We start from the raw sequence: 14,235 nt of genomic DNA on the forward strand, positions 1-14,235 counted from the left end.
CTACTGAACCTCACTCCATCGGGTTACCAGACAATCAAGTGCTCAGTAAACTGGGTAGTGGCGGTGGTAGTGATGGCAATGGTGGTGGTGATGATTGGTTGCCATCAGGTGATCATAGAACATGACAGTGATGACTAGTTCAACTACTACTAAAGTCAACACTAGAAGTATAATTAACCATGATGCTGTTACTTCATGAGCTTTGGAAATTTTTAGCACATCACTAAGTTTTTGACCAGATGACTCTAAAGCCTTGACATTATTAACTTGATTATCAGAACCCATACATGTAACAACATGACATATTAATTATTGTGCTAGGGCTTGCAAGTCAGTGGCCCAAGCTGCACTTGTTTGCTTGTGTTGGTTGACACACTGATTAAATTTGAGCACAGTTGTGGGTTCGGTGACAGTAATAGTGAGTCAGCAAACCATAAACCTAAGAAAAGCTCTAACTGCTGAAGATTCAGAGTGGGCATAGCTTTTGCAATACTTCATACAGTTCATTACTATACTACAGTAAGAGTGTATTCTGATGTTCAAGATCAGTTATTTCATGAAGAACAAAATGACCTAAACAGACCTCGCGACATTTGTTTGCATCATCAAAGTAAGTTTATGGCTGAGAGGGGAGGTGGTAATGCCGCAGATGCATGCAGCTATTGGTTTTGCAGTAGTCTTAAAAGCAATTCCTGTTGTAGCTATTTTCCTACTGCTTGTATTTCTATTAATGTGGTGGTTTTTGCAGTTGCAGTTGCTACTCTAACTAATCACTCATACTGGCAGTGACACGAGACCGGTGGAATAAACGTGCAGTTCCTCAGGTCGATGGCAGTGGAGTTACAGAGTGAATGGTTAGCCAGCAGCAAAGTCTAGAGCATAGCAAAAGTCATCATAAGCATGCACATACATCCAGGGAGTGATCTAAATTGAAAAACGAGCATAGGCAAGGCCATTCACTCAACTATCACTGGCTTGTATCAAAGTCTTCAGGGAATAGTGAGAGCATTCGCCTCAACCATTCGGCTACCTGAGCAAGAGTCCAGGTTAGACTCAAAATCTTTTACGTTTCCTCCTATAATTTCTGAGGACAACAACCAGAGGTTCTCCCGTACAGTAAGGTACTTGACCATAGTTTACCTTGCCATTTGGGTACATATTAATTGCCCAAGGATTAAGGCAACTTCCTATGAAATGCAGTGAATTTGGGTTCGATTACTGGCCTGGTACAAATTTTGTCACAAAATATTCATTACATTAGAGGTTCATTGTTTCCATTGCATCTTCATTATCATAATTTCCATCACCTCACATATTTGGCTCTGTCATCAGTGCTGCTCTCTCCCCTGTTTTATTGTATGTTATGACTGCATTCTGTTTTTCAACAACACAGTCACAGCACTTTGCTGCATCTGCTGTCTGCCAGCATCATGCTATTGCTCGGCCTCAACTAATCTGTTACCTTGGCACTTAGTATCATTATTGCCTCTCATGAAAGGATATAAATCACGTTTCTCGGTTTCCATTTTCTTTCTTATTTCCTCAGGTGTATGTCCCACAGGTTTTTTTTAAAATTCATTTGCTAAAATGATAACTGTGATGAAACTATCTTTTAATACATAGAAGCCTTTCCATCAGACTTCTGATACAAATAATTCCACAAAAACACAATAAGATTCATATTCTGAATGTGTTATCTAGATAATTAGTGGGACAGACATTACTACAAAAATAGCTGCTGCTGTTTTAGTTGTATTAAAAAGCTGCTATTTATCTTACACTGCACCTTAATACTAACACTCCTATGTTTCAAAGACAATAGTTACCTAAATCTCTAGGAACAGAAGTCTGTTTATAGTACACTAACACTTGTCATGCTATTTACAACAAACATTGCTACATAATTTTCAATGTAGAAGTTATAAATTTAACATGTTCATATTGTAAGTTCATCACAACCTAGTGGAATTCTCGAGAAACTGATGGTCCAGGTGACGTCACAACTACCAGGTGCTTGTGCCATGTAACAAAGATATTAACTGTCAAAATTCTACATTAAACTGGGCAGACCAAAAGACTGTAGCTGGAAAATTGGTAAGTCTCACTGGGTTGATATACAATAAGAGACTGCAGCTGAACTTCCCCCGACATGGAGAAAAAAATTAAACTATATTGTACGTAGGTTGTCAAATGCCATGTCTCCTAATAATTATATTTGCTTTAATGCTACCTAATACTTCAAACAAGAATATTACATGGGCTAACAACAACTTGGAAAGTAATTACATCAGTATTTTTTTTCCAAATAAAAGGAATCAGGTATGAGAGGTATGATGAGTAATCCAGATGCTGGGAAAAAATAAGGTGCATTCATGTAGCTGTTTACTGATTTTGTTCATTTGTAAGACTTAATATTTTATTATAATTCTACAATTTCATTTTTGGTGAAACTGCTTGATAATCAATCTCTGATGAGTTTCATTTATCAGTTTTCAGAAGTTATCACCAACATATGACAAAATTTCTAACCTTTCTGTGATCGAGTGTTAGTTTCAGCATCTAAACACTGTGTATAATACTGATAGCTGTCGCAAAATGACATTTTTTCTATGTATCTCTCTACCTTGTACAGAAACAAGAATTCTGCTGTTCTGGGCTACTAGCTAATGGCATAAATCACAGTGACACATTGTACCTTCTTCATGGTTTTCTAAACGCTATGAATTGCACAAAAAAGATGAATAATGAATCTCTTATTACAGTAATGAAGATAACAAATAAGTGACTTTAAAATAACTCACATTTTGTACATATCAGTGGCTGTTACGTCTGTATTAAACACACACACACACACACACACACACACACACACACACACACACACACACACACACACACACACACACACACACACACACACACACAAAAAGATAAGTGCATTTCACTCATAGGCACCTTCTGCATATTGTGTGGTATTTATTCTATTAATGCCTTACGCTCATGTTGAGAATGGCATCCCTCATTTTAAAATATGAAAGCTGTCTCTGACAACATTTGGGCAAATTATATCATTATTCTCAATTCCAACATTTATCACAATTTATCACACAGTGGCACTACATTATTAGTTTCTTATACAGGAACATTAAAAAAAAATATTAAAAAATTTAAAAAAAAACAAACATTTACAATCTGACATGGTGCAATGGCTATACAACAAGGATCAGTAATCACATAGGAACCGGGTCTCACAAAGGCTACCCAGAGCTTCTAAACGGCATTGTAGTTTTTTAGTCACATGTTACAAATTTATGCTTATTGTCCAGATGCACTGAGACATACCAGACGTATCTCAAAGACAACCTGCTGCTGCAACAATCCTGCCCACTAAGTCCTCCAGCAATGTAACAGGTGTTTTCCATACACAAGGACCTTCAGACACCCCACACAGGAAAAAAATCAACTGGAGACACATGGTCGCCAGTCAACTGGTCCACCGCAACCAATCCAATAGCTGGGAGAATTTGCCTGCACATGTTCCCTCACTTTGCTGAAACACGTGTGTGTGTGTGGGGGGGGGGGGGGTGTCCCAGTTGTGCTGAAAGTGAATGTGATTATAAACAGGAATGGGAATATCATTAATCATGTCCGGCAGGATACGTTGAAAGGTGGCTACACTGAGCCACAGCGCCAGAGATCGCTAGAGAGCATTGTTCCGCCGCCTCCACGGGCAGTCATTATTGAGATGTGCTAGAAGTCAGTGCTTGTCCAGGACTCGTAGTAGTCAGTTCGTGTTCAGATGTGCTAGTAGGGAGTGCTTGCTGAGATGTGATACTGAAAAGTTCTTGTTGAGATGTGGTAATAGCGAGGCGGTGTGGAGCTATATTGTAATTATGAGAGTGATTTTGGTCAATATATGAAGGTAACGAAACTTGATTTATTTTTCATTATTTCCATGTTTTAAATAATGTGTCATTGCAGGTTCAGTCAACAAAGCATCTGGCTTGTGTTCTTGGATTAGAGTGTAATTGTGGATCTCTTGAGTAATTATGGTATTTGTATTTTCTTTAATTAATTCAGTATAAATGTTATTTAAAAATTCTTGTGTTGTTGAAGAAGAACCGTGCCAGATGCGTACGTTGAGTCACACTCCCACACACAGAACAGTTACTCTTGTGCTTGTTGTTGCGTTGGTTTTATAGTTGCTGGGGACTTAATTAATTAACTGTGTTAATGAAAATTTCCATTTCATTCTTTGTTATTGTTCTAAGCAGTCAGATTGCGTAATAATAACAGTCAGGGCCAACCGTTACGAGACTTCGTAATCGGACAGACAGCTGCTAAAGCAAGAAATCAAAATCATTTTCATTACATTTAATTAAGCCCCCATGCACGTGGCGACCGCTGCTTCGGATCGTCCCTTGGAATCTTCTGATTGTAGAAATAGTAGACAGTAGGATTGTTGTAGCAATTTGTAGTTTAGTAATTATAGTCTGTTTTGCATGTGTAGATTTGGTAATTGTCATTCTTATAATGGTATTTTTTTTTCAGAATTTAATTTTGTTGTCTTGTATACGCGTTTGACAATTTAGTGCAATTATTTCAATTGTTCGATTAATCGTGTTTGAGGGAAACATTTCGTGTGAATGGTATTGTTGGAGATAAAGTGTCATTGTGTGTAATTTTCATATAGTGACGAGTTTTGTATATTTTGTAAATGATTACGCGATCGATGATAAAGGCAAAAATGATGGATAGTGAGAATGACGAAATTGTTAACATGGCGAACTCGCCAACAGAGGAAAACAGTATCATGAATAATGGAGTTGAAAACAATGTAATAAGTCGGGAAAATAGTCCGGAACCACTTCAAAATTTTTCTCAATCAGAAAATTCACAGAATCCGAGATTAACGGCAGAAGATTCTGGAATTGTATCGAACACAGATAGCTTTATGGCTATGCAGAAGGAAGTTAGTTTTGCGGGAAATGTTAGGGGCGAAAAGAATTTTGAACCATTTAATACGGAGCAGTTGATGAGTGCAATATTAAATTTTCGATCTGAATTTAAAACACAAATGGGAACAATGGAGCAGTTTCGATCTGAATTTAAAACACAAATGGGAACAATGGAGCAGTTTCGATCTGAATTTAAAACAGAGATAGGAACAATTAAAACAGAGATGGGAACTTTGGGATCTGAATTAAAAACTGATATGGGAACAATGGAAACACGGTTAGACTCACTGGGATCACAGTTAGGATCTGAACTGAAAACAGTGGCAACACGGCTAGAAACAGAGATAGAAACAATGGAAACACGGTTAGATTCACGAATAGGGACATGTTTCAAAAACATGAAAGATGAATTAAAGAAAGAAATTAGAGAGGAAGTACAACCGATTTTGAATTCTCACAATAATAGATTAATTGCAGTAGAGATTAGACAAAGGGAACAGGATAGAGAACAGGAAGAAAGAGATCGCGTGATAGTACAAAAATTTTCAGAGCTAAATTTACAATGTGCACACGATAAGGAAGAGATATTTGAGAGAATCGAGGAATCCGTACCAAATGACAGATTAAATAACCTAACACAACAATATGAACAGTTAACTACCAAATGTGTCAACACTGAAACCCGAGTCGCGACACTTACGGAAGACGTAGGTAAACAGAAAGAAAAAATAGGTGACTTATCGGAAAGAGTTGAGGAGATTTCAGATAAATTGACAAATCTTAGTTTACATGGGGACAGAGATTCGGATGGTACAGCTCCATTACCATTTGCAGAAACCGAAGAGTATCAGAATATAAATAAGCATGTTGAAAATCAAGGAAAATTTAATGAACGCGTTAAAAGGGAAGTTGAGGCATTACGAAAGCAAGTCAAACAAATCGAAGGCGAAATTATAGGAAAAGATAGTAGAAGAAATTTAGAATCACAGATAGCAGAAGGGTTTGAAGAAAATAATTTGTTTCATTTACGGGACGCAACAAGAGAGCGCCAGGCGCGCGAACTTGACAATAATCGACATTCAAACTGGGACAGACGCGGTAGGTCTTTGTCGCCACGAGGCGAAAACTTTGACTATAAACACTTCTTGACTGTTCGGAAATTTAAGATCTTTTGCAATTCTAGGAATGACATACGTCCATGTTCATGGTTGGATCGATTTACGTGCGCACTTCCGCCAGATTTGCCACAGTGTCACAAACTGGAAATTATGTGCAGCTATTAAAGTCCTCAGGGGATTCACTACACTAAGTGAATATGTGCCGTAGCGATCACAGGGCCCCGAGCTGTAGTGGTGCTATTTCCCTTTTAGTTTTCTGCACCGCTGCCTACTCTTTCACTATTCTTTGCATCTATAAAAACAACTCTTCTACTATCCATCTATCTAGACAGTAGGTAAAGAATAAGCGGATTTGACTGTTTTACCCAAAAGTGACTTTGGAAATTACCGTTTGGACTTATTGTATCTTCAGCAGCATTCATTCGTAGCTTAAATGAAATTTTACCTGTTTATCTTCGTGACAATATTACTTCTTATGTTGACGACATTCTTATTGCTAAACGTTCTTGGAGTGAGCACAACAAAATTTTGGATTCATTATTACGTATTTTTGCAAGAGTTGGCATCACAGAGAACTTGGAAAAATCTGAATTTGGTGGTCGTTCTCAGGTGAAATTTCTCGGTCACATTATTTCTACAGAAGGTATTCTTCCTGATTCAGAAAAACTAGACGCTATTCGTAATTATGCTGTTCCTTCCACAAAACATGATGTTCGTAGTTTCCTTGGTGTCTGTAGTTTTCTTAGACGCTTTGTTAGATTGGATGATTTGGCCACATCTCGTTTACACATTTCAGTTATGCGCACTTTGGTCCCAGAAAATGCTTTCATAAATTACGAGAAAATTGCTACTTCATTAATATGGAAAAACGCATTCGATTTGTTCTTGCCAAATGCAAATTATGTTAAAAGGCTAAGCCGCCAATTATTTCTCACAGAGCACCGTTGTTTCCTATCATTCCAGCGAAATTAAAGGACATGGCTGCAGTCGATTTGTTCGGTCCAGTGGTTCGTTCTACTAATGGTTTTGCGTACATTTTCGTAGCAGTGGAATTGACATCAAAATATGTGTGTTTTACACCGTTACGCAAAGCAACAGCTCGTTCAGTATCTAATGCTTTCATCAAACATTTTCTTAAAGAAGTGGGTCATGTTGATAAGGTTATGTCAGATAATGGATCACAGTTTCGCTCTAAAATTTGGCTTCGTACTCTACGGCGTCGGAAGATTAAACCAATTTTCATTTCACTTTTTCACCCTCAATCTAATGCTTCAGAGAGATGGATGAAGGAAATCAATAAATTGTGCCGTCTTTATTGTCATCAGAATCACAGAACTTGGGATCAGTATCTTCATATTTTTCAAAACATTCTGAATGAACTTCCTAATGATTCAACTTCTTTACCGCCTATACTGATATTAAAAAAATAAAGTACCAACAAATCGCATTTCTGAAATCGTTCCTTTTCCGCCTTCACGGAAACTGCGGCATTCAGAAGTTGTCAACCTGGCTCTACAAAATATTGCATCGGCGGCTGCTAGAAGAGAGAAATCAGCTAAGCGTCCTGGTCGTTTAAAAATCTTGTCAGTTGGCCAGAAGGTGTTAATTAAGTCCCACCGTTTATCTCATAAAGGAAAAGGCTTATGTCGCAAATTTTTTCTGCTTTATAACGGTCCGTATAGAGTTCGCAAAATTATTCATGATAACACTGTTGAAGTAGAAACTCTTAAATCTCGGCGCTCTAAGGGAATACATCATATATCGAACGTAAAAATTGTTGTAGAATGACATACTTTAGAGAAACTAACAGCTACGTAAACATGCGGAGAATGCAAGAGTACCGCGCTGTGTTTTGGCGGCGGCACATACTCAAAGCAACAGTCAGTCTGCGCGCCGCACAAGGCAGTCGTTAACCGCAAACAATCACTTTCTACGTCACGCGCCTACAGCTGATCGAGCGCTCAGTGCGAATGCACTGACAGACGTAAACAAATACACAGTCTAATTTCTCCGAATAAATTCTGTATAAAGCTATAAGGACTTCATAAATTATGTTATTAACGTTCAGTATTTTTCAGGATACGGTTGTATAAAGTATTTAAGACCTTCAGGTAAATTCTGTGCATGTCCGACGTTAAGACGACTTACTATGGAGAAAATTTCAGGAAGAATGTAATTTCGAAAAAAAAAAAGGTAATAAACTAAAAAGGGTAACTATTGATTGAGTTTATTTTTCAGGTAACATAATTCCACTTAGGTACGTACTTTAGACGTAATTTGCTGCTTGCGATTACGTGATTCATACTTTGTGCTAAATTTAATGTTCTATGAATTTACTTGTGAAGCGACGTGCTTGTGTACATTTGCTGATTTTGACAATTATTGATTAATGAACAGTGTTATTACTTGTGTATATTATGCATCGCTTGGCTGCTATGCTTTTTCACTGATGTCATATTTTTCTATTATGTGCCTGCTGTGCTTATTTATTTAAATTATAATTGTCACCTGATTAATTGTGCTGATGTGGTTAGATATGTAAGTTATACTTTGTGATTTATCTGCTTGCGCCTTCATGTGTACTTATTAAGATTACATATGAACATTTATTTGCTTATGTCGATGTGATGCTAATGACCTGTTTATTGTGTAAGGCATGTTTGCTGCTGTGCGTATGGATTGCATATTTACACATTTCTGTTTTGTTGTCATAACTACTCTTCAATCTAGTATATAGAAATGCTGATATACTGTGTACAAATATAGAGTTTAGGTTACACTGTGGTATTAATTATAGATTGTTCGCTTGGCAGAGCCTCGTTGTAGGGATTGTGCTGCATCCACTTGTTGACATTCTGTTCTCTACTGGTATATTTACTCGCTATTGCTTGTTTTGCTTACGCTCAGTGCCTTATATTTTTAAGATAGGAAAATGAACTGCTATAATTCGACGAACGACATTAGTACAAGAAACTTCATAGAAGTCACATGAGCTGAGGTTTTAGGGAAGCTGTATAAATTTATGTTACTAGGAAGGAAGCTAACGACATGACATACCGAAACTAGGTATAGACTATTGACAGTCATTACACTGCATTTTTCGTGAGCAATTGAAATAGGAAGTGACACTTGACACAAAAATACTCCACATGTTTGCTTCTGCTATGATTCTTGAAGTGGTGTACACACTGTGAAATATTATGATCATTCACACTCCGTAATCGTACTTAATTACTGAGAGTTATTCGAACTAAAGTCTGTTAGAGGTCATGTATGCATTTCTTTTATTTAATGATGGACAAGGAACCAAAATGTATCTTATAATTTATAATGAGTAGAAAATTTGGGTCAGATGGATTACACAGAGGTTGTGTGTGGACACTGTGTCTTCGGATTGTATGGGATGATGAATTGAAGTTGCACTAGGATTTTGTCTGTACTTGTTCGAGGAGACTGACTAGAGGAAAGAGTTGTTATGGAAGTGAAATGATATTGGTGCTGAGGTTTATATGTATCGACGTATTATTGAGGTATTGAGTTTAGGTGAAGTTGATGATTATTGGAGTTTTGGTGGATAAGAGGTAAAGTAAATGAGGAGCATATTGTTTTTGTTGGTTTATATGGAACAAGGAGGATGAAGATGGCAGACTAGAACACTAAAGTGGAAGGAAGATTGTCTATACACACACTTGTTAAATCACTAAGCAGTATATACTTTTTTTTGAGAGAGGAAGCATGTGCATATCTTGGCTCACTGACAGTTGTTCAGCAACCGTACATTTTGATCTGGCTTGGCAAACATTGGTCTTGACATGATGACTATGACGTTGACTTAACTATTATTGACTGTTATACATTGCTGCCACTAGTACTTGGTACACATGATGAACATCAAATCTTGGACAGAGTTACATTTACACAGTTAACACTATTCAATTACACAGTAGTACTTAATGTGGATGAAAGATGAGTGGATGTGTTTTGTGTGTTTTCCTTTTCTAATCCTACCCACCTATCTCCTAAATATTATTTTATTTGTTGGTAGTGGCTTGCACTGACACCCATAAATGTTATAGGTTTACTGGTATTTGTGTATTGTAATAGTTAATGTGACAATTAACTGATATCATTTGTGTGTTTATTATGATTTGTATGTTTAGTGTAAGAGCATTGATTATATTTTGTTAAAGAAATTGTATGTGCATTCAAACTATTGTTCATGACTGAACTGTCTCAGTAGTTATGGTGAATAGTATGGACTGTTACTTGCACCTTTTCTACATGATTGGTGCTACAAGGATATGTTTGATTTCTGCTGATGAACTGTGTGATCAGTGATTGTAAAAAAATTATGGACTGTTACTTGTACCTTCTCTACATGATTGGTGCCACTAGGACATGTTTAATTTCTGCTTATAAACTCTGATGAACAGTGTGATCAGTGATACTAGATTTTATGGAACTGCTTCTGCTGAGAAATGTGACCTGTTGCTGTGTGCACCTGATCAACATTGCTGGTGCCACTAATGGACTGCTTCTACTGAAATGGTGTTACTTGTTGCTGTCTGCACCTGCTCAACATTGCTGGGTGCCACTGATGGATTGCTTCCACTGAAATGAAGTCACCTGTTGCTGTGTGCACCTGATCAACAATGCTGGTGCCACTAATGGACTGCTTCTACCGAAATGGTGTTACTTGTTGGTGTCTGTACCTACTCAACATTTCTGGGTGCCACTGATGGACTGCTTCTACTGAAATGAAGTCACCTGTTGCTGTGTGCACCTGATCAACATTGCTGGTGCCACTAATGGACTGATTCTACTGAAATGGTGTTACTTGTTGATGTCTGCACCTGCTCAACATTGCTGGGTGCCACTGATGGATTGCTTCTACTGAAATGAAGTCACCTGTTGCTGTGTGCACCTGATCAACATTGCTGGTGCCACTAATGGACTGCTTCTACTGAAATGGTGTTACTTGTTGGTGTCTGCACCTGCTCAACATTACTGGGTGCCACTGATGGACTGCTTCTACTAAGATGATGTCACTTGTTGGTGTCAGCACCTGTTGACCATTGCTGGGTGCTACTGCTGGAACTGTCAACTGCTTATTCTTGGGCTATGGAAAGCGTTTATGTGAATATTTGTATAAACTGATTTTTTGTGTATTACTGTTTGTGAAAAGTTATGAGACTCTTACCTGCACATATTCGTCATTGATGACGCTATTGATTGAACTGTTTAACCACATAATACTTGTGTAAACTATTATGTAAAGTCACATGTATGAAAGAATTTGTATTGCTTACTGTATTCTATATAATAGGTTATTGAAAGGTCAGTGCAAAGCCAAAATTTTATCTAGTTATATGATATTTACGTATTAATATTATCTTTTATTTTTGTCTGTATTTTTTTTGACGAATTTGGTGGTATTTTCACCACCAATGCTGGCAAAAATACCATCAAATTCTAGCCGTGGAGGAAGGGCATATGAAAGGTGGCTACACTGAGCCACAGCGCCAGAGATCGCTAGAGAGCATTGTTCCGCCGCCTCCACGGGCAGTCATTATTGAGATGTGCTAGAAGTCAGTGCTTGTCCAGGACTCGTAGTAGTCAGTTCGTGTTCAGATGTGCTAGTAGGGAGTGCTTGCTGAGATGTGATACTGAAAAGTTCTTGTTGAGATGTGGTAATAGCGAGGCGGTGTGGAGCTATATTGTAATTATGAGAGTGATTTTGGTCAATATATGAAGGTAACGAAACTTGATTTATTTTTCATTATTTCCATGTTTTAAATAATGTGTCATTACAGGTTCAGTCAACAAAGCATCTGGCTTGTGTTCTTGGATTAGAGTATAATTGTGGATCTCTTGAGTAATTATGGTATTTGTATTTTCTTTAATTAATTCAGTATAAATGTTATTTAAAAATTCTTGTGTTGTTGAAGAAGAACCGTGCCAGATGCGTACGTTGAGTCACACTCCCACACACAGAACAGTTACTCTTGTGCTTGTTGTTGCGTTGGTTTTATAGTTGCTGGGGACTTAATTAATTAACTGTGTTAATGAAAATTTCCATTTCATTCTTTGTTATTGTTCTAAGCAGTCAGATTGCGTAATAATAACAGTCAGGGCCAACCGTTACGAGACTTCGTAATCGGACAGACAGCTGCTAAAGCAAGAAATCAAAATCATTTTCATTACATTTAATTAAGCCCCCATGCAACGTGCAACTGTCAAGTCAGTTACGGAGAATGTATGGCCCAATTAAAAAGTTTTTGAGAATGCCAGCCCACACATTAAGGATAAATTTGCATTTTGAGGCATGTGTACATGTTACATATGGTTCACATCTGCCCACATATGCAGGTTGTGAACATTCATCACACCCTAAAGAGAGATCATGTCCTCGTCAGTGAAGAGGACACTCACTGTGAAGCTTTGATCTGCAGCAGATTCCTGCAGAAGCCATGGTGAAACTCCAATGCACTTGGTGTAGTCCACCAGTTGCAACATCTGGACACATTGAAAATGAAATGGATGCAGTGCTTCGGTTTATTGTGTAAAACGCACCAGACAGTGGGTTGCGTGTACCAGCGTCATACATCTCGTGTACATGTTGTTGATGTACACTGCACCCTTTCTTCCACTGCAACTGCCTGGGCTGTCTGTTGGCTAATAGCATTTGGCTTATGCACATGGAATGGGGCAGTTCCACACAATCAGCACTGCAGGGCGGCTAATAACGTCAGATATGGCACTTTTCTACCGGGATATTTCGAACAACACAATCGCACGGCTTCTCATCAATTGTAGTTGACTGCGCCATAAATCAAATGCACCTCGCCCATTTTGTGGTACGTGTAGCTAGCCACGTTACTCTCAATGCTTCCACTGCATGAATGGCGCTGTTCTCTGTGCGCTCTGCCCATTTTGTATGGCAATGCTCTCTTATGACTGCAGCGCCCTCTCACGGCATTTGTGATCCCCAGTTCCTATGTAATTACTGATTCCTGTTGTATGCCTGATCTGCCATGTCAGTTTGTAATTTTTTTTTGTCTCAATGACTAAGTGGTAACATGCCAGCTACATGTCCAGGCGTCTCAAGTTCAATCCTAGTCAATACTGGGATTTCGATCTGTCACTTATCACTTATTTCATCTCTGGCAAAGTTTGAAAAAAAAAAAAAAAAAAAAGGGGGGGGGGGTCAAAGGAAGGCACCAGCATACTACCTCCAACAGGAGCATGCCTAATACATCACTGCTGTATTCCAAGCAGTCTTCAAATTCATGACTGCTTTACTTATACTCTATTCAAAGTTCCACAGCTGTCTGCTGGAAATCTACGCTGTAATAATAATAATAATAATAGGCCACTCTAAGCACTTTGTGAGCAACCATTCCAATATTGAACCAGAAAGTGTGTAAATCAATGCTTACCTGCTGGTAGAGTACTGCCTTATGGAACTTTGGCTTGTATATGTGTCGAGCAGGCTGCTGGCTATGCTGCTGCTGCTGCTGCTGCTGCAGTGGCGACTGTGACAGGGATGTTGCTGAGGTGACAACAGTACTGCCACAGCTTGTGCTGCCCACTGATGACAATGACAGAGCCGGGCTGGGTGAGGCACTCGCCTCAGATTCACCACCCTCAGCATGCACCTACACAGTGCCCACACACTGAATTCAGAAATTTGTTAGTACTCCCACACTTTTTTCATGAAACGCTAAGGAGGATCTGTAGGTTCTGCAAAAATGTGTTGAAGCTAACAATGAGCCGCAGTATCTCTTTCACGAGATAATCGTCTTATGTGGGCTACCGGGAACAAAGATCTTTCGATTTAACATATACAAAATATACCGAATGATCAATGTAGTACCTTACAACTTTTGTTTATTATTTCATATGTTGCTTTTAGCAGCAAATAATAATGTGACAGCTAGCATTTAAACAATAGGTCATGTGGTGATCCAGTCTTTCAGATGTTAATAATGGAGCCAGTGAATTCCAATCTTGGAAAACTTGAAAATCTATCTGCTTTTACCACACCATTTACCACTGCCATAGCCATCTGTTATTAAAGTACTAATTTCACAAACAAATGTTATGTCGTTTCTACACTGTCATTCATTCTTCAGGTTAGCTGTACACAATGTACAAGT

General features: G+C 38.3%; 1 protein-coding gene across 1 annotated transcript in view; it reads right to left on the minus strand.

Moving 5' to 3' along the window:
• LOC126253464 (uncharacterized) overlaps positions 1-14,235 on the minus strand; it is a 99,199-nt gene that overhangs the window by 65,629 nt on the left and 19,335 nt on the right. The window contains exon 2 of the mRNA XM_049954860.1: positions 13,516-13,734. Coding sequence (XP_049810817.1) covers positions 13,516-13,734 — 219 coding nt within the window. The remainder of the gene's footprint in view (positions 1-13,515; positions 13,735-14,235) is intronic.

The sequence above is a fragment of the Schistocerca nitens genome, chromosome 1, assembly GCF_023898315.1.
Source record: "Schistocerca nitens isolate TAMUIC-IGC-003100 chromosome 1, iqSchNite1.1, whole genome shotgun sequence".
Lineage (NCBI taxonomy): Eukaryota > Metazoa > Arthropoda > Insecta > Orthoptera > Acrididae > Schistocerca > Schistocerca nitens.